At 40.5% G+C, this 26,751-nt stretch overlaps 1 protein-coding gene across 1 annotated transcript in view; it reads right to left on the bottom strand.

Annotated features, from left to right (window-relative positions):
- LOC147732854 (nicotinamide N-methyltransferase-like) overlaps window positions 1-26,291 on the bottom strand; it is a 54,230-nt gene extending 27,939 nt beyond the window's left edge. Inside the window, exon 1 of the mRNA XM_086957401.1 lies at window positions 26,097-26,291. Within this exon, the coding sequence (XP_086813527.1) occupies window positions 26,097-26,244 (148 nt within the window). The 5' untranslated portion in view covers window positions 26,245-26,291. The remainder of the gene's footprint in view (window positions 1-26,096) is intronic.
- Window positions 26,292-26,751: the final 460 nt, after the last annotated feature.

Raw genomic sequence — 26,751 nt, 5'->3', positions numbered from 1 at the left:
CTTCTTACTCTCTGTTATTTAATTACAATTATACAGTGGTTAGATAAGAGGTAAATGTGTACAATTGTCATTTTTCTTTCTTATCACTTATGTGCTTCATCTACCAAAGTAATAGTTCTAATATATGGATTTTATTTTGTATCTATTGCTTTATTTTTTTCCATTAAAAATAAAATACTTTCTTAAAACATAAAAAAACACAATCTGCCAAAGTTAAGATTGTTATTTCTCCTTGTTACTTTATGTTTCTATGTGTGCTGCATTCTGCCGAACACAGAGATAGAGGAAGTTGCCTCTAAGTATTGTTTTTGTGCAGGAAGGTTACTCTTCCTACACAAAAACAATACAATGCAGGCCTCCTTGCTCCATGGTGCAAGGGTGCCTGCATTGTCACTAGGCTTGCAAAACCGTGCCTAAACAGGGGGAAAGTATAGGAATGTACTGCATGCCTTAAACAAGGCACGTTCCTGCCATTTCCCTTTGATACAAGGCAGCCCAGTAAGATGACTTGCTGCGCTGTCTTGCTCCACAATCTTCGTAACTATGACCCCTGCTATGGATAGAGAATGCGATATATGAAGACTTGTTAAGAAATAGGTAAGGAATTGAAAGTCATTTGTTCACACATTACGTTGTACACTTAAAATAATTTTTCATTCTACTTTAAGGGCCTCATTTACAAGGCCTCTAGTGGCCCTTTTGCGCCACTAGAGTGGCACTTTTTGACACTCTGGTGCCAAGGCATATTACCAAGGCCATGCAAAGCCACTTTACATGACTTTTCATGGCCTTGTAGATATGTGCAATACTATATATTTCCCTCACAGACCTTCATATTTCATATCATTAGACATAATTCATACACATTTCATTAAACATCAAGGACAATACAGAAGAAATTTCTATGTTGAGTCGGGGATAATCATTTGTACGCCACACTCCATTGAACAAGTTTAAACTATACAAGGACCTTTTTGCCTTTTTAAGAAAGGTGAGACTTAAAAAAACTTCTTTATGGACAGACCAGCTGAAGAGGAAATCAATAACTTGTCACACTGCAAACCTCCTTTAAAATGTACCCCTACGTTGGATATGGTGGGTCCGAAAGTGAACATTTTGGAACAAAATATCCTTAAAGACATCGCACGCATTGTGAAATGTTCAGATAAACCACGGTTTAATTTATCCAAAAAGGAAAACATGGCTTTGGATAAATGTAACTGTGATAAGGGTGGGGGATTGCAATCTTCAACAGGGACCAGTATAATGAAACATTACAGATAGGCACAACCTAGAGAACTGGCCAGACTAGGTACATACATCCAAGAAATGACCCAGAATGCCTTAACGCAAGGTTATATTTGTGAGGAGGAATATAGATTTCTCAATAAAACCAGTCCCATAACTTCAGCCCTATATGGTCTTCCGAAGACACATAAAAATGAAACAAATCCACCCAATTGTATCTACTATAGGGTCCAATACGGAGCCACTATCTCAAATTGTCGATTCATTCCTGTGCCCGCTCACTCAAAAATACCCCTCCTTTATACGGGATACAGGAGATATTATCAGTAAAGTTGAGGGACTGCCCTTTAATCCTGAGAAAGAAATATTGGTACCGCTTGACATTGAGGCATTGTACACCAACATCCCTCAATGTCAAGCGTTACTTTCTGTGGCAACCCTCTTGCATAGATTTCCCAACAATAGACCAAACGGTTTCATATTGCAATCTTTAGAGGTGGTCCTTCTTTATAATTTTTTCAATTTTAATGGGTCTCTATACAAACAAATAAAAGGCACAAATATGGGAGCATCTTGTGCGCCGAGTGTAGCGAATGCCTACATGGGGGAGTGGGAACTCAAGATCATTTTTAATGAAGCGGCTCCCTTTTTTGAGAATGTGTCTTTATGGAGACGCTTCATTGATGATATTTTCTTCGTATAGAGAGGAGATCAGTAGATGCAGGAATTTATTTTTTGGCTTAATGACAGTGATAAGAATCTTAAGTTCACTGCTAATTGGAGCTCCTGTAAGGTAGAATTTCTGGACATTGCCAAAGAAGGCGCTAATGGATATTTACAAGTGAGTCTTTTCAGAAAACCGACCACCAAGAAAACGATACTGCAGTTCGAACTGCCAAAAAGATTAAATTCCCTTATGGGAGTTTCTCTGCATTCAGCGGAATTGTACAGACATGAAAGCTTTCCATATATATGGCGATGCCTTAAGAGAAGGACTCTTAAATCGAGGATACCCACACCGTCTAGTAGGTCATGCATACAAAATAGCGAAGTACTATGACAGGGAGGCATTATTACAAGGTACGAAAAGAGCACTACGCGATCAAATCACTTGCGTAATCAATCACTCTACATTAAATTTTAAAATAAAAAATGTGATTAAGAAAAATTGGAGAATTCTTAATACGGACGAAAAAGAGCCCCAACTTCCTTTACCCCTGGTTGCGTATTGTAGAAACTGGAACCTCAGGGATCTGTTGGTTCATACACGCAATAGAGTTAAAAAATTTGAAAATCAAATGACTATTACCGCTCTACCCATTATACTGGGTAACCACAGATGTGGCTCCTGCCACGCCTGTGAGGCAGCCTTAGTTGTAGATCAACTCAGCTATAATGATATGGTGGTGAAATTGAGATATCTCACCAATTGCAGGAGTATTAACATTGTTTACATACTCTTCTGCCCATGTGGACTGGCATATGTGGGAAAAATGGGTCGTGAGTTCCGTTCACGCTTCAGTGAACATAAGTCCGCCATTAGGACTAAGAAGGTCTCTGGCCCATGGTACAACATTTTCTAGAGGCTCATCACACAGAATTAGATCTTAAATGGTGCATAATAGAGAAAATACAGCAGAGATTGGGTCAACCAACAGAGATAACACTTAAGAAATGCGAAACATTTTGGATTTTCCAGTTTGACAGTATACACAAGGGTCTGAATGATGACATAGCTTGGTGTGTCACTAAAGCCTGATTGGATCAACCATGTAAATGTAAAATGTGAATGTATGTGTCTTGTAAAGCGCACTGCTGCCCTGAGGCGTCCTGGCGCTGTAGACCGCTGGGGAACCCGTCCTGGCTATCCCTGTGAGATGGTCCCTACTGGGTATCTCCAAGGTGAAATCAGGCCTCCCCGGCGAATGTGGGGGGCCGTTGTAGAGATGAGGCAAGCTAATGCCCAGAGTTGCCGAGTGTGATCCCTGGTTAGAGTAGGCACCGAGGCGAGAATTATCGAGTCCGCTTACCCTGGTCCACGACCCTGCCGCGCCGGGAATTGAACCCTGGTCCCGGGCCGTTCTCTGCTTCTGGGTCTGCCGCCTCTGACCAGTGAGCCACACCACTCCATCTGTGTTGATATGTACCTCTGGAGATAGCCGGACTAGTATATAACAGTGGTGTTGTCATCCATGTCAATCGTTTTGAGCTTTGAAATACAAAATTCTGACAGAACCTGCTAAGTGTACACTTTGGTCTAAATACATTACCATGAGATATTTGTAGGAACAGGGATTTATGAAATTTCACATATAAGACACATGAGTATATAGGGATCGTCAAAGACCCTTTGAATCACACAGGATATATATTTTCATTTGGTGGAGGTTATGAGTTGAATTGAACTGAATTGAATGGTATTAATATAGCGCATGGCTACCCGAAGGCATCCCAGCGCTTTGTAGTACCCAGGCCAGGTGATCATGCAGAATTTAGGGGAACAGCCACGTCTTGAGAGATCTGCGGAAGGAGAGATGATTGGATTCGGCCCGAAGAAGATGTGGAAGAGAGTTCCAAAGTTTAGCGGCATTTAGGGAGAATTGCCGGCCTCCACTTTGGCTTTTTGATTTTAGGAAGAGATGCCAGAATTCGTGATTTGGAACGGAGGGTTCTGTTGGGCTCATACCGCTGAATGATGTTATTAAGGATAGAGGGGCCTAGATTGTGGAAGGATTTGTGGGCAATGCATAATTATTTAAATTTGATTCTTTCTTGGATAGGGAGCCAATGGAGAGCCTTCAGAGCTGGTCTGGCTGATTGCATTTTAGGAATATTGAGCAATAGCCGGGCAGCCCAATTATGGGTGGTTTGTAGCCTGGAGATGGTGGCCAGCGTTGACCCTAGGTAAAGCGCATTTGCATAGTCCAACCTGGACAAGACAAGGGCTTGTACCATGATCTTTCTATCCCCGAATGGTAAGATGGGAAGAATTTTACATGCAATTTGAAGGATACCAAAACATGTGGCGGCTGTCTTCCTAGCTTGTGGCTTGAAGGACAAGTCTTGGTCCAACCAGACACCCAGACACCCAGACTTTTAAGCTGGGTTTTGGGCGTGGGGGCAGGACCTAAGACGGTAGGCCAAATTTCTCTCACATTGAGTGGGGAGCGATTTCCCAGGACCATGATTTCGCACTTGTCCCCATTAAGTTTCAGGAAAGAGTCCCTCATCCAAGGGGCTATTTCTTGGAGACACTTGTAAGGACCAGGGGGGTTACTGTCTGATTTGTTAAGTCCAATCACTAGTTGTGTGTCGTCTGCATACGTAGTAATGTGGACTTCCAAAAGGGAGAACTGCTTCTGCTAGAGTACAAGTATAAGCGTTAAAAAGAGTAGTGCTCAAGAAGGAGCCCTGGGGAACTCCACAGCAGAGAGAGGTTTTCTTAGGGATCGCCTCGTTGCAAAATACTTGAAAGGACCTATTATCAAAGAACGACTGGAGCTATGCCAGCACAGTTATGGAGATACCTAGGTTGTGAAGCCTTTGAATTAAGATCTGATGGTTAACGGTATCAAAAGCTGCGCTAAGATAGAGCAGAAAAATTACCGCTGTGCCACCCGAGTCGACTACTTTCCTAGCTTCCTCCACTACCGAGATCAAGGCTGTTTCTGTTCCCTGAAGAGGGCGAAAACCCGTCTGGGTCCGGTGGAGGAGATTGTGGGTCTCTAAGAAAGAGGAGAGTATCGTATTGACATGTTTTTCGGTGATTTTACTAATCCCGGGCTGGAGAGAAATTGGGCGGTAGTATCAGAGAACCAGTGGGTCAAGGGAAGGTTTCTTCAACAGGGCCTTCACCATGGCTTCCTTCCATGCAGGAGTTGGTCAGATAATGCTTATAAAACAATACACGAGAGGCTATTCAACATCTGTATTGTGTGATCCCCCTATTCATTAATCTTTTAAGAAGCACCAAATATCAAAAACGCTAATGGATAGGTGTTGCCTGAGATTCTTTGTACCCTATAGCAATACTTTGTATATGACGTAATAGTACTTAAAAGAGTACAGCCAATTGTCTATTGAAGATGCCAGGGCGTTAATATTTTAGATATCGGCAGTACATATAGAATGAGCGGCCGATACTGTTTAGTTCTTTAAGCTATGGGATAGTTGGTATCTTGCAGCCACTGTTTACATATATGAGTTAGTTACAGGTCACCTTTATATGAGTATAGAAAACCACATGGAAGTAATTGTTGTAGGGAATATTTTTACTAAAGAGTACTAACCATTCCTTATGTTGGAGTATACGGTTATGCAGTTATGGCAAATTACTGGGAACACGTAACTAGTGTAGACTATTTTCATACCTAAGATGGCAACCTTGAAGTAGTCCACTTTCCATATAGACTAGCAATGTGGATTCAACTAGCATTGCAAGGAATCCAGCCTATTTAAACAGTTCACAGACATGCTAATTTGTGATACGGTTGTTGGATTGTGGTGTCATGGGGCGTCCGACACAGCGGTGCACGAAAAGGCATGAGAAGGTAAGAGGAATCCGGGGTCAGACGCAGAATATTTTGATTGTAGTTAGTTTGCCAACAGGTGTTTTGATATAACTTAGAATCGGCTAAGTAGAGCGAAGTGGAAAAAATAGCGTAATTGTTTTCTCTACATGCACGTCTATGTTAACTAAGGGGCATAGCTTTTAAAATGAACATGCGGCATACAAAGTAAGCCTTTTTGACTACTATGGAGATTTCTTTTGCTGCACACTGCCACAGGAACTTGGATGGATTTGCATAACATACTCGAGTGGCTGGCCTTAGGCTATATAAGGTTACCGTTTGAATTGACATGCTGCTTAGGGTAATAAGCACCAGTATCTGTATATTTTGAATGCTGGCACAGTGGGATTTGTCAACTGTTACTCACGCTTTGTTTTCGGAGCGACTTCCCCTGTAGCCGAAAAAGTCCCAGAGCATATGCCTAGATATCGCGTCACGCTATGTTTTCGGAGCGACTTCCCCTGTAGCCGAAAAAGTCCCTGAACATATGCCTAGATATCGCGTCAAATTGAGTAGGAGTACCACAGTACGGTCATTGTTGGTACTTAAGATTTACGATTAAATTGATTATTCCTGTCTGAATAGACTGCCTAATCGCCCTCTGTGATATATTAGCAAACTTTGTAGTAGATATAGAAGGGCGAGGTGAATTATATATTTGAAGTACTTATACAAAGTGCGTTTGACCAGTCGTAGAATGCAGAACCTTAAGAGGTGTATCTTTCTACAAATACACAGTGAATAAGTTGTGTATATATCAATGTCATCCCATAGCCACCAATATATAACATTCTGGATTGAAGGGGAGAAAGCAAAAAACAATCTGAATTGAAAAGGATTATTAGCTACGACCTAAAATGCATATATCAGGTTAGTATAGTTCTGATAATCTCAACATCCACCTTAAATCATACAATAGGAAAATCTTTGAAATTAATTAGACCTTGTGGTATTATTTTTCAGCCTACCTGTTGAAATTCTGATGTGACGATACACATTCACAAAAACAAGTCTTTGGTAATAGGACTAGGAAAATCGGAGTCTGCTTGTTTTCTTTATCATAATGTGACAATGTTAGCGGTTAACAGTATATTCTCTTACTTCAGGGAATTTGATAAACTATCCTTGGAAGTCTGATGAAACTCATGTTAAGTGGATCCATATTGTCTGGATTTACAGTGTTAAGCTGCACTAGTACTGTCCCTTTGGCACAATGTAAGTCAATGTAAAAGGATCAATGTCAGGATGTCTGTGTGTATGATTGATGGTTCGAGATGATGTCTTGATCACAGGGTAGTGGTGATGGTTTTGTAACTATAAGGTTTATCTTCAATTATTGTTGTTGTGAATAATTGCTTTTTTTCTTGATGTAGTACAACATACGTTTGATCTGTTTGTGGTATTCTACATGTATACACACTGGCCTCTTTTTTTCTAGTATTACAACCATTGAGAGATTTAGTGTGGTATGATCTGTAGGAATATATGTGTGTCCATATTGGGTCCGACTAGATCATATAACCTTTGTGAAAGAAATAATTTTGATGATCTGAGTGCAACAGTGCTGACAAATTTGATGTATTATTAGGTCCCCTGGGAACTGATTGCTAGATATCTGGAAAGGTCCTGAGGAAGGTGGTTGGCACATCTATTATCCACCGACACGCGCGTCGAACTAGTGCAGAGTCTCGTGTTCATTGTGACTGATGCTGGCAGGAGCATCCTCTTGCCAGAAATTACTCAACTGTATACAGCTATTGTATGAGTGTAGTTGGAGTGAGATTGTATGAATTGGTGTGATTGTAGTATGATTGTATGTATTTATTCTTAACCAGGGGAATCTGTTTGTAGATTTTCTTTCTTAGAATTAGTTTATTACCTTTTGGATTATGAATAATAACTGTTATAAAAGAAATGTATTTGTGAATTTACGAATCCATAATAATACATCATTGTGTTTTTTATAAGAAAATATGATAAATGACAATTTATAAAAATGACGTTTTTTGGAAAAGTTTAAAAAAGCAAAAATGAGAAAAAAAAAATGAAATATTTTGATGAAATAAAATAACAATGAGATTATTTGAGTAGTCACAGTTGCGTCCTTGATGTTTAATGAAATGTATATGAATTATGTCTAATGATATGAAATATGAAGGTCTGTGATGGAAATATATAGTATTGTGTCTTTTTCAAACCCCTCTTTTCCCTGACCTAAATTAATTATAGAGGGGGTCCCCTAACTCTAGCCTTGTAGATATGTGCCCCTTTCATTCAGAGTACTGCGTGAAGAGGGCATTCCATGGGTGTTGCTGTGGGTGTTCCCTTGCAATACCATCAAATCTGAAGCATTCACAGATTCACGAGGAATTGTAAACCTGGTAATGCATCATATTCTAATGCCAACCCAGAGGTGCTATTAAGGAAGCAATATGAGGAGAAATCACTTTTTTTCTCATTCTTTTTTTCCTCTTTCTAAAGTGTCCCTTCCTTTACAAAAAACAAAACTCCCTTACAATGCACACACCCTTGCACCATAGCACAAGGGTGCCTTTGTTAGTGCATAACAGATGATTGTGCACCAGGGCAGGGGGAAAGGACATGAATGTGCCATATCTCATAGATACAGGGCATTTGGGCCCTTTCCTTTTAATGTAGGGCAGCGCAGCAAGGTTCCTGGTGGCACTGCCTTGAGGCTCTTTGTTTGTAGAAGACTGTCTTCCTGCCTAAAATACAGGCCAGATTTATCATAGTGTTGCAATTCAACATTAAAGTCAGATTAAACAAAAATCACAAGACCACCTTGCATGACAGTGTAGTGCTTAGTAAATGTGGAGTAACGCAATTCAGTGCAAGTTATTGCCTTGTGTTACTCTGCATCAGGAAGGCATTGCATGGGTGGAGTGGGGTGTTCCCACACATCCACCCATGGATTTTGGTGCTTTTGCAGATTTACTATGAGTGATAGATCTGGGACTGTGGCAAAATGCTAAGTATTCCCAGGGGCGAAATAACAAGGAGAAATATGCTGCACATATAGAAAGAGTAAATAGCCTCAGAAGATTGTTTTGGGGCAGAAATGTGTCCCTTCCTGAAGGAACACAATCCTGCTTACTAAGCAGGCACCCTTTCACTGAAGCATAAGGGCGCCTGTGTTGGCACAAGGCGGCACATTGTGCACCAGAGCAAGTAGAGGGCGGAGTAGGTCATGTAATGTTAAATATAGCACATTCCTGTTCTCTCACCTCACAGCGCAGCACAGCAAGATGTCTTGCTGCATTACGTTGCATGAAATTTTGCAATGTGGGCTCCAGTTTATTTGTTGTGATTTTATTAATCAGTGAACTGCATTCACAATTTTAGGATTGATAAACAATCAACTAGTTAATCTATTTGTTCTGAATTTACCAATTGTAGCCAATGTAGTTTGATACATACACATATTACAAAATTAATGATAAAAATCAACAAAGCATTAGATAATGCCTGCTGAAGACAAAGAGCTAAGGAGGAAGCACTTGGAGAGTGCATTTAAATTTTAGTATTTGGGGTTTATAGATGGATTTGGAGGATAGCGTTCAAGTAAAATATATTTAAATTGATAAAAGAATTGCTGAATGTATTAAATATGCATGTGGGTAATATTGTGTATGTTTTTGTACTCCTATTATATGTAATTTTATGGATAATTTTGTATGTTGGGGGTTGAACGAATATTGGTATTTTGAAAGTGCATACTACTTATTATTACTCGTTTAATATTTTAACATTTTCTATATTTTTTATTATGGAAATGTTGTGTGTATAGGTTTTTGAGTGAATGCTTGGATAGTGCTTTACTTCAAAAATAGTTGTTTTATATATAAAACATTTTCTATATTATCTATTTAATTAAATTAGTTTTTACTCAGATACAAATAACTGTGTGCAGTTCTGTTATTTTAAAGATGTCGTTCATTTTTTAATACATTTAAAATGTTCTGATTATTCTTTTTCTTTTATGAAACAGTTTTAATGTTTGCTGTTTTATTCGTAGTTGCACTTAACCTCACAATGTTTGTTAGACTGGAGTTATTACAGTAAATCTGCCCTCTCTCAATATTGCAGTTTCCCCAATGTGTGTTGGAATTGCAATTAGCTTATTACATCTGAAACACCGCTCCACAATGTATGCACTTTCCCCAATGTTTGGTAGATCTGAGTTACATTGGTAAATTTGAACACCACTTCCCAATTGATTGTGCATTCACAGTGCTTATTATATTAGGGTAATACATTTCACCTCACCATATGCATGCTCCCCACTGTTGGATTGGCTGAAGGTTACTGAGAAGCATAATTTCTTTGACCACCTTTCGAAAACAGTTGATTTACCTGGACGTTCTGAGTCAGTGGGACCTGTCAAACCCAACTTATTGCCAAAATGCTGGAAGACCCGATGTGGGTATATGACTGCTCTTAAAACTTGCTAAGCATAATAATTTTAATGTTAAATATGACCACAGATCCCTAAAGTATGCACTTTCCAAAGTGCTTGTCAAGGTGCATTTGAATAGTAAATATGGTTTATTCTGTCCCAAGTATGTCACCTTCTCTAATGTTTGTTCTGTTTGTTTGAATTCTTGTAGGACTTTAGTTAATCTGCTGTATATGGATTGTTTTTTATTTGTTTAACAATTCTTTGATTGATTTTAGGTTACTACGTTTAATTTATTCTGGATATTTTTTTAGATATTGTAAACATATTTAAGTTAAAATGTATTTCTATAGAAGGGCCAGATTTATCACTTCTTAGCACTTCTTGAATAGTTTTGAAGAAGACATTACTGATCTAGTGAGTTCTTGGTACAGTAAGAGTAGGAGTAGAGCATCATAGTTCCAGACAGTCCTCACACATGCTGGATTTTTACTAAAAAAGTTCTTTGAGAGAGGTTTGTTATTACTAGGCACTGAAACACATCACATTGGTGTAAAGGTGAGTGGCAAAGCATTCTAAATTGGTCGGAGGTCACTCAAGACCTCCGCCCTCTACAAAAAAAACTCTTCCTTGGTCAACTGGTACTAAAAACCTCATTGTAACCCAGAAAAATAAGTCTACCTGCCTTATGTACACATCATTTCTATTATTACCATGGAAACATAAGAAGACGTTCCTATGCACTCAGACCTGAATGTCTGTTCCAATAACTGTGCTCCAGGTTTGGAGGAACACATTTTTTTAAATGCCCTAAACAAATTCTGGAAACTGTTTCATTTGAGAATATTGACTGATGAAGGAACCTGCTTTAAAAACTGTGCGCTAAAATTGTGACTAGCTCTAGGCTAGAAGAAGTGCTGTACACTTAAAAATAGAAGAAAATGGTTTGCATTCCATAGAAATTGACTTCAGATGCAGAAGAGGTGGTGCATATTGCACTCATTAGATTTACTTGTGATGTCATTGGTGCTGCTAGCTCACAATATGCATCAAACCACTTAAAATGATATATATTGCATGAAGATGTTAACCTCATACATGTCAATATTTACCAAACAGTTGCTTCAAAAAGAAACTAAGTGACAAAGGTAATGGTTTAGATTGGTTAATTACTTAAATCCGGGTCGATGGTTGCTATCTACAGATGTGAAGAGGGGGTTTTCCTGACTGCTTCCTGAAAACTTTGAAACCGTGAACATTATCTTAGTTCACCTTATGATTTCCATACGTTGACAGTTCTCAATATGCCTTTACCTTGTTGTAATGAAATGTAATGTGACAGTCGTTCTGCAACATTCTGAAAAAACCTGAACTTTATTTAGGGAATACTGGTTGGCATTCAAATATAAATTTACTCTTGAATGATTTCCCACAGTTTGTACTCTCACTTACCTACTTTTTATTTTGTTTTGTTTTGTATAATGGCTGAATACTACTCTGTAGAGCGCTCTGATACCCATTTGGGTCTTGTTTGCACTCTATAAAACTTTTTAAAATGAATAAATAAATACAGCACTACATTAGTCAAGGCGAGATGTTATAAGCAAAATGACTACCGATATTCTTAGCTCCTCAGTGAGGAAGGGAAGGTACTGTTTCAGGAGCTTGATGATCCAAAAACAAGAGCTAACTGTCATCTTGACCTGGAGGTCAAATGTTAGAGTGTTATCAACAAGCACACCCCGGCTTTTAGCAGAAGGTTTAGGAGTTGGTAGTGAGCCACAAGTCTCTGGCCAACAGCGATTCGACCAGACTGAGGGGTATATTATCAAGCCCCTATCACCACCACAACGTCACTTTTTGTGACATTATGGTGCAGATAGGGTCAGCTCCTTATTATCAAGGCAACGTTAAGCCACTTAACGTGGCTTAAAGCCACATTAGGTGGCTTTACCACTGCCTTGATAATAGTGCCCCTTTCACGCTAAATTTAGTGTGAAGGGGGTGTGCAGTGGATGTTGCGGTGGGCGTTCCACCGCAACACCCATTGAATTTGACGCTGCCACCTATTCTCAAGGGTGGCGATATTAGGCGGCAGCGAAAAGATCTTGTGCAGCACACAAGGAAAAAGCGAAATGCCATGGTTTGTTTATGTACAGGAAGATGTCCCTTCCTGTATATTTAAACAAACCTTTTTTTAAAATGCCATTTTGTACCTTACGTGTGTGCTGCATGATGCTGCATACACGTAAGTTACAAACAGGCATTTTTTGGTTTGTTTATGTGCCGGAAGGGACACCTTCCTGTACATAAACAAACCTACCTGCTCGCAGACACCCTTGCACTCTGGTGCAAGGGTGCCTGCGTTGGTGCTAAGTCATAAAACTTAGCGTCATCTCAGTGGGAAATGCGAGGCTGCACCAAATCCTTGATAATATGGTGCAGCCTTATATTTCCGAAGTGGCGGAGAGAGGAGTTAAGCCAAGAAGGCTAACGCCTCTCTCTGCCACTTCCTTGCTAATATGCCCCACAATCTTTTAACTTGAGCCAATTTTCTTGCATCCAGGTGCTGACTTCCACCATGCACATCCTGAATGTGTCGGCTATGCCTTCCCAGTCACCAGACATGGAGGAAAATGATCTGAGTATCTGAGAACCTAGGACTGTACCTGAAAGCTGAAAGAATGAGCCAATTTAGCCAGAGGGGCGACATAGACGTTAAACAATGTGGGGCTACAGGAAGACCCCCATGGGACCCAAAAAGGGAGCTGAAAAGCCTTAGCTCTGAAGTCACCGCAGCTCAATATTTGATTTCTATTCATCAATTAAGGATTCTAGAAGATTAAGGGACAAACCCCTCAGTTCCCCTTGGTGAAGTCTTTGCACCAATTTCCATGGAAATTGGTGCAATTAAAGGCTGAGGATAAATCTAGCATGACTAGCCTCGCCTTCCTGATCTACTTGGTGGCGTATAGAGATTACCACTGCAATAAGTGCAGATTCAGTGCTGTGGTACCTCCTAAAGCCATTCTGCAATAAATCTAAAAGCTCTGGTCTGTAAAAAACTGTGGTAGTTCCTGATCTATAAGTCTTCAATGATTTTGGCAGGTGCACATAGCAAAGACCTAGGATAAAGATTTTTTGCAATCTCCTGAGTTTCCATTCACTTTCTTTTTTAGAGGTATAACAATTCCTTCTTTCCAGCACTGGGGAGGCAGTCCAGATTCCAACACCTGGGCGTACACCTTCTCCATAAAAGTGGCTATTAGACCTGATTCAAGTTTCATCACCATGGTAGGACATGTATCATCAGGGGAGCGTGATGTAATTTGTTCTAAAATAATTTACATTTTTGCTGCTGGAAGGCTGGAGAAGGAGGACAATTTGCCCATAATAGAAGACCGTACTAAGAGGTCTACTTCCAAAGATGTGGGTGATGGACCCACCTCCACAGCCCGAAATTCAGACATAATCTTCAAAATCTTGTCCTCAAAAAACCGAGGACTCCCTATTGCTAAAATATTAAGAATTTTCCAGCTCGTGGTGAGCTGGCAGCAAAGTAAGATCTCAAATCCCTTTAAACATTTCCTCAGGTACATTAACTAAAGATCCTATTTTGAGACAGAAATAAACTTATTTTGCTTTTTTAATGGCATTCTTATAATTTAGGATTGCCTCGTGGGGTTTGTCCTTTTTCTCTGGACTACATAGCAATCTCCTCTTGCGTTTTTGCTTGTCACATTGATAATGGAGATCTTTCAGGCTTTTGAAAAATCATGAGGCAGAGAACTTTCATCATCACCTGATTTTGTAATAATTGGGCCTACCTTATTAATCGCTGACCCAACCATCTATTAAAGTCCTCTGCTGTCTGTACCTGACTGCTACCTCCTTTAATCTGAGAGGAATCAAGGGCTTTAAATTGTGTTCCACTGTCTATAGGTGGAACATCTGGCCTGTCTTTTTTCCCTCCATTTCACCCTGTATAGCAAACCCTACCACGTAATAATCCATCCACCTGAGGGGCAGGCAATTTTTAACCGACAAGTCCATAAAATTGGTAAAAATACCATCCAGTATGTGACCAGCTGCATGGGTAGGGGAATTCACCCGTTGAAAATATCCAAAGCTATTCATTAAATCAGCAAAGGCTATAGTGTCATTGCAGCTTTCTTCTGAAGAGAAATTAAAGTCCCCCAAGATGGTAAATTTGTAGCAGGAAGTAAAAGGTTCCAATACCTGATTCGGAATTCCAATAAACTTTGTCCGCAGCCCGAGGGGCCATTTACCAGTAATCCCGCAAAATTAAATAAAACGTTGCTTCTAATTCTACAATAACCCTCCTCACAACCCTCCAGAGTTGTGGTATTATTTGGTTGAGAATGTCTTGGTATTCCAATTAACTCGACAAAGAAAATGTGGGATTTATTTTTCTTATTGGAGCTGGTCTAAAATGTCCAAGCCCATTTGCCTTTCTTAACAGGGACTATTTATAACACTGTAACACTACAAATCAGTAAAAAGTGTTCTTTTTAATTATTTTATCGGTTGGATTCCATTAGATAATTTAATCACTCTTCTTTCTCTAAAATACTATGGTTATCAGAACTACAGTTCAAAAAATGTTCCTTTAATTTTGAAAGAAATCGGACCTCATTTATGGGGATTTAACGTAGGACAGCACAGCAAGTCATCTTTCCGTGCTGCCCTACGACAAAGTGAAAGAGCAGGAATTCACCGTATTTATCTAATAAGGTACATTCTTGTTCTTTCCCCCAGTGCTGGTGCAGTTTTGGCAGCTTAGCTCCAACAGAGGCATCCTTGCATCATGGTGCAAGGGTGCCTGTGATGTCGGCAGGATTATCGGCAAGTAAAGCTATCCTGGGGGGCATTTTACTCTTTCTATGTGTGCGGCAGAATACAACATGCATGAAAAGAGGAACGAATGAGAAGAAATAAAGTTATTTCTCCTTGTTGTGTCTCCCCTGTGGAGGAGTAAAGTTTTGGTGCATCCCCAGATCTACATGTTTTTGTAAATCTGGGGAAACGTCAAAATTCATCAGAACACCCACCACAACGCCCATGAAATGCCTCCCTAGGGGGGGTATGGAATTTGCCTGATATAATTGTTTTAACTTGGATGGTTATACCAGGGTTGTCTGCGTATTATTTTATGTCCCTCTTTCCACTACAATTTTGCAATACTGGTATAATCTTTCTTATGAATGAATGGCTGGGTCAATTATTGTATTAATGCCAGGTGTTTGAGCCTCTCATGTTGCTTGGTCTATGATTAATGTACTATAATGGACTTTAACAAATAGTTTACTATAAGTGTCCAAATTAATCTTTGTATGAGTTTCATAATTGCTCCCATTTTGAAAAAAAAATTATAATTCTTTATTATTATTATTATTTACTAAAATAATTAAATGCCTCCCTATTGCAGAGTAAGGCAATTGCATTGCTCCATATTTATGAGGCTGTACTAAGCCAGGCAAAGTGGCTTTGCCTGACCTCATAAATATGAATTTGTGATATGTGATGCCAGAGCAACACAACAAGTGATGGTACGTCAGTGCAAGGGGCTCATAAATATTACCCATTGGCTTCCCTTGTTCTAGACATCTTATAGTCACCTGAATTTAGTACACTAGAACATGACAGCTACAGATGGCGGCGGCGTGTTAGAGGAGGTGGCAAGATGGCGGCGGCGTGTTAGACCGCTGTGAGGCAGCTCCCAAGCCAGCGCTTTGAAAACGGCAAAGAGACAGCAAAGAAACGAAGATGTCTCGTTCGACTAACTAAATAATGGGTGTAAAAGGACTCACCCCTTTCCTCGTTGTTGCTTTTTTATCCCAGATGGCGATTTCGGAGTGATGTCTGGGAATAGAGTGGAGGGTCGACTCTTGATGGCTGCACCGGATCCGAGTGCTCTACAACTCCGTTTTTCATTTTGCACTTCACTGATAGGGGTGCTTGTGCTGAGATTAATTGCCCGTATCCAGACCGGAGAAGCAACTACACAAAAGAAGCAAGATAAACTCTTAGAGCTAAATCAAATAACTCGGCTCTCTGACGCAGCTCCGCCTTCACGGAGTGACCCCTGTGACAAGGTGCCGAAAAACGCCACTACGATAGCTGCTGCCGCAGCCAAGACCAGAGCAGCGAAGCAGGCTCTCCATGATAGAGAGCTGGTGGCAAAGCGAGGCGGCGCACGACTGGAAGGGAGCGGTGATTTTGCTGAGTCCGACGCTGTAACTGGTAAACCGGCAAAGGGCTCCAGACAACAGCCTAATACGCCCGTAGCTGGTCCCTCAGTAATTGAGCTGCTCCGGAAGACTCCCACTCCTGCTTCTGAGTCTGCTCCGGCCCCGGCTCCGGTCCCTTCAATACAGATACCGGCAGATCTACCATCAACTTTGAATATCCAGAGTGCTATTCCAAGGTCTACAGTGACATCAAGTGGGCAAATCCAGAATGGCAAAACCAGGGGTATGGAAATAACGGACACTAGTGCAATTACCTGTACAAATGTAGAAAAAACCTCTACGATATCCAAGGAATCTATGGCTTCAGTGGCAGGAATACTACACTCCAATGCTGGGGCAGACCCTACCGCTGGAATACAAGGTATGGAGAACCTTTCCTCGTGCGATACTCCTGTTTTCTCTACTGTCTCGATAGCCTTATCAACATCACTGACACAGACCACACTGGTAGCCTTACCAGCGCTAGCACCAGTAACATTACTCGAAGCTATACTAACAGTCTGTAATACCCCAGTGATTGTGGTTGAGCAGGATGGCCAAACGCCGCAATATGAGCTCAACCAGGCCATATGCAATGCTCCAGAGAGCGATTTGGGGACATTAGAGGCGAGAGATATCTCAAAAAATCTGGGGACTTGCTGGGGGTCCCTGATGGCAGTAAGAAGCCCGATGGAGATGAGATAACCCCCGATCCTACTGATACTGACAGGGATCCCTCTGATTTTTATTCAATATCAGAAGGGATAGAAGATGCAAGATGGTCAGATGACTCTGAGCTTGATATTGAAACTAACACTGGGTCCAAGACGGAGAGTGACCATGAGGTGAGAACTGCAGAATCCAGGGAAAATAAAAGAACTACCATATGGAAGAAAAGGGCCCTGGGATTGACATGGGACTACTCCTCCTCTATAGCACTGAGTCCTCAAGAACATGCCACTGGCTCGCGTCCGATACAACGGTGCTCTTCACATCAACAGGATGCTACGCTCTCCACGGTGATGGATACAGTCCTCCAGGCTATCGCTTCCCATCGAGAGGAAACATCAAGGGATGGACGTAAAGCGCAATTAGCTCTACACAAGCTACAGGGTGTAGTGCGTAAATTATCAAGATCAGTCAATACCTTCAACACCAGAATGACAGAAATGGAAGACCGTATAGTCATCAATGAGGCAGAAGCTAAAGCCACACAGGAACAAGTCGAATTACATGAAGCAGAGCTAAGTGATGTCAGATGGAAGCTCGAGGACATGGAAACTCGCCTCCGACGTAATAACCTACGCGTCCTTGGAATACCTGAAAATATCAAAGGTACTGATATCCGAGCCTTCATCATCCAACTCTTTAAAGACACACTTCCTGAGCTCTCTTCATGGAACTGGGAACTTGAGGTGCAATGGGTGCATAGAACCCCATTTACCTTAAAACCCACCGAGAAGCAGGGAAACTATCCACGAGCAGTCTTGGTATTTTTTGGAAAGTTTCTTCTCCGACAAGCTATTTCAGATAGAGTCAGGCCAGAAGCTCGACGGACTAGGGATTCCATCTCCTATTTTGTGAGACCGGATTTCTGCCACACTACGGTGGAAAGGAGGTGGCGTCTGCGACAACTTATCAAACCCTTTATTGAGAAGAAAGCACAAGTCTACCTTAACAATCCAGCCAAATTGAAAGTTCTATACAACGGTCAGACCAAATTTTTCACTTCTGGAATAAAAGCCAAAGAGTTCCTAGACAGTCTCACCTAATGGCTTACTAGTGATAAAAACCAGCATAGATGATTCTTTAGTGGCTACTGGTTGAGAAATGGAGAAGACAAGGAACTCGGATACTGGACTGGAGAGTAGTGAGAGGAGAAAAGAGAGCGTATTAGACATTATTCAGACTTTATATGGACATGTTAGATCAATTGGCCTCCTTCTGCCTCTTTATATTTTCCGTATCTTTTTTTTTTTCCTTTTCCTTTTCGGCTGTTTTCTCTATGTATATTTTCAGCCTAGGTCTGGTTTGGTAGTGTCTCTCCATCACTAAAGACTCTCATAGAGTCTATTTGCCTCACTTTGCGGGTGGGGGTAGGTGGGGGGTGGCTTGCAGGGGCTTGGAGGGAGGGGGAGGGGGAGGGGGAAATGGGGGAAAAACTGTAAAAATGAGCTTGATCTATAGTATAAGAAGCTTTAAAGGTTTATTGGTTTCTTCACATTTTTTAAGTAACTGGAGTCACATATCATTTATTTTGATTAACCAGAACTGGGAGTGGAATATTAATGTAAATATCGAATTTAAAATTGGTTGGTGTTGGTGCAAACTATATTGTTTAGACGGTACCAGTTTAATGGGGAATAGTCTTGAATGGGGAGAGTAAAATTGCGATGTTGGAATGTTGCCGGTCTTAATGATGGGAGAAAAAGGGCCCAACTTTTTCAATTATTACATCAGGATCCTGTCGACATCCTTTGCATTCAGGAGACCCATATAGCTGAGAGTGATAAAAATGTATTAAAAATTCCTGGATATAATCTGATTGCATCAACATCTCAAACGTCTAAAGTACGGGGAGTCGCTATTTTTGTAAAACCCGGTTTGGGGAGCCCTAGACGCCGACTTGTTGATAAACATGGTAGGTGGGTTGTGGTTCAACTAGAGTCGGATATTACCATCTGTTCGCTTTATGGTTCTAATTTGGACGACCCACAACTCCTTATCGAACTTGAATTAGAACTGGCCTCTTGGGCTGGTCCACTCATTTTGTGTGGGGATTTTAACCAAAATATAGGAAAGTTAGTAAACAATAGACTCCCACAGAATTATAGCGGCCGTAAACCTAAAGTGTACAGGGCAGTATCCCATTTGATGGACAGTCATGATTTATTGGATACTTGGGACATGTTGAAGCAGAACGATAATGGCTTCACGTATTATTCTTATCCCCACAATAAGTATGCACGACTAGACTACATCATGACATCATTACATAAGACGACCCTAATAGACATAATTAAATCCCCCAAAACCATCTCTGACCATAATGCACTTACGTTAATTTTTGAATTGGATAGTTTTAAAATACCTAATATCCAATGGTCATTTGACCGCAAGCTTCTTGTTAACCCAGATTATATAAGTCATATCACATCATGGGCCCAATCTTTCTTTGATTGTAGTCAATATAGCGCACCCAGATTCACTGTATGGGACTGTTTTAAGGCAGCAATGAGGGGGGAGACCATAGCGTTTGTAGCTAACCGTAAGAAAACTCAAGATAGTATTGACAAACAACTTAATGCAGAACTCATTAACCTGGAAATACTACATGCTAATCAAATACAGCAAGAAGTATCAACCTCTCATACACTGCAAAAATTACTGATTTTAAAAACAGAAATGAATAGCTCGTTAACTCAAAAAGCGGCGGAAACATATCAAGCCAATAGGAACAGAATTTATGAAGCAGGGGAAAATGTAGGGAGGCAATTACCAAAAACTTTATCAAAATGAAAATGAACATCTACCTACCAGAGACACGAAAATCTTTCTCAATGAGTGGTTGCCTGAACTAGAGTTATCTAGAATAATTGATCGAGCGGGTAGAGAAGATCTGGAGAAAGAAATTACAATTGCAGAGTTAGAGATTGCACTGTTGGACCTAGCTAATGGAAAGGCGGCCGGTCCCGACAAGATCCCTTTAGAGTTATATAAGTTGTTGGGCAAACAGATACTACCCTACTTATTAGACCTGTTTTTGGGGGTACAATATCACTCAACTTCACCAGAGTCTTGGAAACACACTAACATAGCGATATTCCCAAAAAAGGAGAAACCCCCCCAGCTTCCATCTTCATATAGACCTATTTCCCTCATAAACTCTGACTCAAAGTTATACGCCAAGATACTTGCAAATCGGCTGAGGGGGGTCATCGAACATCTCGTATCCCCGTGGCAGCATGGCTTTATCCCTGGGAGGGGTACGACTGATCATACCCGCAGAGTAATCGCCCTATTTGACATCATGGGCGCCACGGGGGGAGAGATGTTGATGATCTTACTCGATGCCGAAAAGGCATTTGATCGAGTATCTTGGCGGTTCCTATGGGACATTATGGAATTTAACAACTTTGGCCCAGGCTTTATTAAAGCCCTAAAAGCCCTGTATATCAGTCCTAGGGCTAATTTATCCATCGATGGCTTTGAGTCAGAGTTTGTTGAGGTACAAAGAGGCAGTAGGCAGGGCTGTCCTTGCTCCCCGATATTATTTGCCCTAGTAATTAATCTTTTAATTTTAAAGCTTCTTAATTCCCCTCAAATACAACCTGTTAAGGTGGGTCCATATTCTACTAAAATACTGGCATACGCCGACGATATTGCCGTGCTCACAACCAATCCGGCTTATGCAGTAGCAGAAATAGAACAAATAACCCAGGTTTTTGGATCTTACTCTGGCTACTCACTTAATAGAGATAAAACCATGGTTCTTTGCACAAATAATATCATATACAACAGTCCCTATAAAGTTAAAAACGCAACCTATCTCGGTGTAAATATATCTGCTGAGGTGAAAGAGATTAATCGGCTTAATTATGATCCTTTGATCAAGTTAGTAAAAACTGATCTTAAGAGGGTAGATAATCTACATCTGTCAATAATAGGGAGAGCGAATTATATTAAAATGAGCATATTTCCTAGAATACTCTATTTATTCCGGGGTATTCCATTGATGGCCGACGGTAGTACTATTAAAATCTTCGATTCTACAATATCTAAATTTATATGGAACTATGGTAAAATAAGGAGAGCACTACCATCACTAACTCTCCCCCTACATAGAGGGGGCCTGGGCATCCCGAACCTGACATTTTATCCTTGGCGACACTACTCCAACAAATGGGCCCGCTCTTTAAAGTTAAACCTTCCAATCCACGCAACATAGACTTTTATATTCCTTCTATTTTTGAACTTGGATTAGGTGTTAGATATCAAGGGTTATTTTTGAAACAACTCGAAGTGTCATATTATAAAAAGACCAAATTTAAGGTGATTGGAGACTCGTGGAAAATTTGGAAATTTGCCTCTAAACAACTAGGCATACCCAAAATAACTAGATACACCTCTCTATGGCATAGTAAGATCGTATCATCATGTTTAAATGATAATGTCTCTAGGAGATGGGAGAATTTAGGCATATATACACTGGGTGATTTTTTTGGACAGAATGTTATTCCATCTTTCGAGGGGTTACAGCGGAGATTTGACATTCCATCCACAGACTATTTAAAATATTTCCAAGTCTTTACCAATATCCGTAACTCTAAACTTAATATTAACTTAGATAGCTTTTATTTTTTCTCTATTATTGAGAAACGAGCTACCAGGATAGGTACCTTATATGACATACTCTCTCAATCCTCCAATGATGATCTAGATCGTGTTGACCGGTCTTGGGCAATAAAACTCGGAAACCCAGATGTGGATATTGACTATTCCTTAACCCTTTACACAACACTAATTTAGCTCCTAACCTTAAAGCACAATATTATAAAACTATTTAAAACCTTTATTTTACTCCGTCTAAACTCTTCACTTGGGGATTGCGGGTAGACGATTGCTGCCCAAGATGTAGACAGGGGTAAGCAAATTTAATCCACATGTTTGCCGAATGTTCGAAACTAGATAATCTACAGACAATGATTGGAGGATTTTGGGCTCAAGTTTTTGGGCGGAATCTTAGATCCTCCGCTTCTTCTAGGCCATGACGAATCCTTAGGTTATAGTTTGGAGGAACAGAGGATTGTCTTCCTGGGTACTGCCGTCTTTCGTATTATTCTGGCGGCTCGATGGAAAGATTCCAACGTACCCACTTTTCAGATGTGGCTTAGTCAATTTCTTGCCACATACAAACAGGTGATAGCTATATATAGCACAAGAGGTAGAAAAGCTAGAACCTGGGGTACCCAGATTTGGGCCCCAATCTCCAACTGGTACTCCAATGTAAGATCTCCCCCCTGATAAGAGAGGGACTGATATGATATGATGAGGTAAATTGTATACATTTTCTCTTTATCTTTCTTTCATATCAGCTGTACACATGTATTGGGTTGTAATGTTTTTTTTTTCTTCCTATTAACCTTCCTGATGTATTATCGTTTCATTAAGAATTTATTCTTTTGTAAAGAAAATGTTTGATTGTATACTACAGATCATGCTCAATAAAAAATAAAAAATAAAAAAAAAGAATATGACAGCTACAAATAGAAGGCACTTTATGCGGGAGTAACCTGGTTTTAGTTCACAATCTCCCTAACATTTTTAACATGGATGACCAATAGACACTTCTCTCCACTAATCTAAGAGTGTAGATTTGAGTGGTCACGTTCCACTCTAAACCTTGGTTTAAAGTCAACCTTTGCTATTGCAGCCCATTTGCTTAAATTAAGCCATTAATTCCCTCTATGACATAGGGTGACGAATGATTCAATCTCTACTCTCATGTTATTTAACATCTTCATGATGTTGACTTACTTATTTACTTTATTTGCCTTAGGGTCTCTCTTGTACATAACAGTGTTTTTATACCAGGACCCAGTATACACGTACAATTAAACAATCTCTGCTGCTACTGCTATTTCAAAGAGAATTACAAGACATAGAGCCCACATATCCTTTGAAGGGAAGAGAATTCTAGTTGAATGGAATTCCTCTGCGAGGAAAGCCTGCCAGTGTTGAACCAATCGATTAGTAGGAGGCAAAAATGACCTTGAGCAGAGGGTAAAAGTAGCTGTAAGATTCCCCACTTGACTGAAGCAGCACGGTTATTGAGTATGGAGAGATTAGACATGATTTGCAAGGACAACAAGCAGGACGATGCACGCAGCTGCGGCCGGCAGTGGGAGTGCCTGCAGGGCGGTGACGTGGGGAGGGGGAGGGGCAGGGTAGGGGGTAGTAATGTATGGATTACGGAGCTTCCCAGGTAAGTAAACATTTAAATAAATAAAAAGAATTTCGTTGAGTGCACTGCATCCCCAAATACGATAAGGGGGCGCAAAAAAATTCGTTTTATTTATTTAAATGTTAACTTACCTGTAAAACTCCATAATCCATACATTACTACCTCCAACAGAGCCGGTGTGAGGGGCAGTGAAGAGGGATTCTCCTGATAGACTTGCAGCAAGGAAGCACGAGTAACCCCTACGTTATCACGGACTCATGGGGTAACAAACTTCAATCACAAAACAGTCAGCTAAATAGCGGTTGTTCTGTAGGTACATTGATACACCTGCACTTGTAAATTTCACTTTTTTTACTAAAATAAAAAGTTGAAATAGAAAAACGTGAGTAAGGTGGGGATTTGTGTACCCCAGTCCTAAAGAAGATGTTTTTACATCGAAACATGTTGACACACACAGGAGGTGGCGCACATTATTAACGCCAACACCTCCAACTCCTTTTTATTAGTACCAGCCCGGGGGCCAATTAAAGTTTTTTTGCTACCCCACGAGCCAGGCACTTTTTAAATCCCACTCACTATTTAAACCCCACCACTACACTCACTTAAACTCCCCCTCACCAACACCACACCTAGTCAAATCAGTGCTCCCACGTAACCGTCGGCCGCAGCACGCCGCATCCCGTAGAGGGATGCGTGGACCCCGATGATGAAGCATGACACCAAGGGGCCTGTTGGTGTGTGAGGGGTACCCAAAAACAACAAGTGTGTTCCCAACCACAGTAGGGACAACTTTTTCCCACTTCCCAATGGATTCCTCTTGTTAAAAGTGTATATCTTAGGGAGAACGTATCCATTCCAAAGGAATACTCTCTCTCTCCCCTTTTGTTGATAGAAAGAAGTCCAAAAAGAACGTGTCAAGACCTTACTTTCAAGTTTAGAGGATGCAATGCATGATGGCCCAAATTTTACCACAGAACAATGTCAGATATTGACTGAGCTTACCCATGGGAGGCACTCTGGATTAAGGTACTTACATGGTTTAAATACAAATCCATCCAGGGGTGATGTGGCACGAGGTCCTGAAGAAATTACACCATGTCCATATTCCAAAATTTCCCAACATTGACCTTATCATAATTTGCTGCTGGCCGGGTACTCTACAACAATGTATGTGGTACTTCTGAGAAATGAACAGCAAGACTTTCACACTAACATTGTCAGTCGTATTTAAAACCAGAGCAACATTTCCAAAAGGCACACAGTCAGCCCCATCAACAGCAACGACAAAGTTCTACTTCGTTGCTCATTTTCCTGCTTACCCCTTATTTCTAACACCTGCAACCCTCTCATTTGCAATATTGATGAATATTTATTCTGCAGGCCTGAGCCATAACAAGGGCTTATTTTCCAACCTTCTATCTAGGAAAACATGTTTTCGATGAGCACATTTATAATTCCCCTATCTTAAGATCTGGCCAGGAACGGTATGGGTTGCCCCAGTTCTGCTCCGTTTTAGTTCTCTGTTTCGCCTTTGATTCCCTCCTTCTTCTTTTCCCCCCCATTCCTGTTTGCCCTTCCTTTTAAACCTTATCCCTCATCCCCACCAGCCATTCGTTGTAGATGGGCATATATGTTTGAAACATTTCCTTCAATAAACAGATTTGAATTATAATAATCAACTTTCTTACAACCTATATTTTTTTATAGCTCAGTCACATAAAACCCATAATACTAAGCAGCACTTTGCACTGCTACGCGCTACTTTGCATCAATGGGGTATCCCATGGGTAGTAGAGGGATGTTCCCACAGTACAAACCATGGTTTTTGACACAGAGCCCTATCCACTAACATTTATGGACAGGGCTTCGTATCGGAAAGTACAACTTCTCATTACCCGCGCAAAGTAGGAGAAAAGTGTCTTCTCCAAAGGTTCCACACTTTGCATGCATGCTGGACTGCACAACACACGTACACAGTGGGAAAAGTTATAAAGTTTGCCTGAACATACTATTGTGTACTAGTAGGGTACCCTTCTAGTAGTAAAGCTAGACTTCATGCACACACCTTTGGACTATGGAGCAAATGTGTCTGCTGGGTGCAAAAGAGCCTAAGTGAACACCAGTACTTGAGAAGAGAGCAGCTGTGCCATACTTTGTAGACCTGCTGCTGTTCTGCTCTCTACCTTTCACACAGTGAACTGCTGCATAAAATAATAGCAAAGTTGAACTTATTTCATTCACTAAGTCTGTTCTTTAGATAGCATGTTCCCATAAAGTTACTCGTTACTCAACACATGCAAGAGAAAGGTCCACCAAATTTAATTTGACTTCAAAATTATTGTAAAGACTGTAAATTCTTCTTGCACTGGTACATCACAATTTTGTAAACAACGGCATATTTTGCAAAGGTTTTCAACACATGATTTCACTTTAAACTTACAAGGGATTGATATGTCAAATTTTAATCAATAACAAAATAATTACAAAAGCCACAGTTTTCACACACGTCAAAATTGCATAAAATTCCTGTTGTTTTTCAACATTTCATAATGAAATGTTGAAAGAGAGAAGGATTTTGCATAGCTTTTTTTTCTACACAGAATCGATTCAAGTGAAAATAATACGAAAGGCAGGAACATACATACCAGAAGCAAAGAATTTGGAAACTCGAGCCACTTGCTGCACCACTGAATCACTTACGAAGTCAGATTGAGGTGAAAAGTATTTTGCCAAACTCTTCTCTGCATCGAAGTATTTCTTGTAGAAATCTATCCATGTTAAACTGGACTCCATGTTCTGACTTTGGAATTGTTGATAGGTTGTGCATACGATGGCTTGATGAGCAAAATGCAGTGTTGAGAACACAATAAATACTTTTGGTGATTCCTTGTTCCGCCTTTCATGACACATGTTTGCTTAGTGGTTTTTGTTTGTTTATTTTTTTTTAGGCAGGTCCTGCTGCTATATGTGACTTTTTCCGTGATCTTGCTTGTTTTTCTATCTCCCGAAACTACATGTATGTAATGCAGTTTAGTTACAGCACACTACAACCCTGCATGTTTCGACTTGGAGATAGATATCAGAGCTACTTTGGTGTGTCGCATCATATGAAAGGCCTGAATGTGGTGACACTGCGGGATATCAGCATGTGTGTTGTAGCTACCATTAGCTGTACTGTTACATGTTTCCCTTGAGTCATAAAGCTCTGCGTTGGGCAGAACGGAGGATTGGGACACTTGAGAATAACTGAGCACAGCACTCAGAGGACACCACTGCTCTCATTATTTGAAGATGCCCCTC

The sequence above is a fragment of the Lissotriton vulgaris genome, chromosome 2_1, assembly GCF_964263255.1.
Source record: "Lissotriton vulgaris chromosome 2_1, aLisVul1.2, whole genome shotgun sequence".
NCBI lineage: Eukaryota > Metazoa > Chordata > Amphibia > Caudata > Salamandridae > Lissotriton > Lissotriton vulgaris.
Note: the sequence above shows the minus strand (reverse complement) of the source record. Positions and strands in the feature narration are given on the sequence as shown.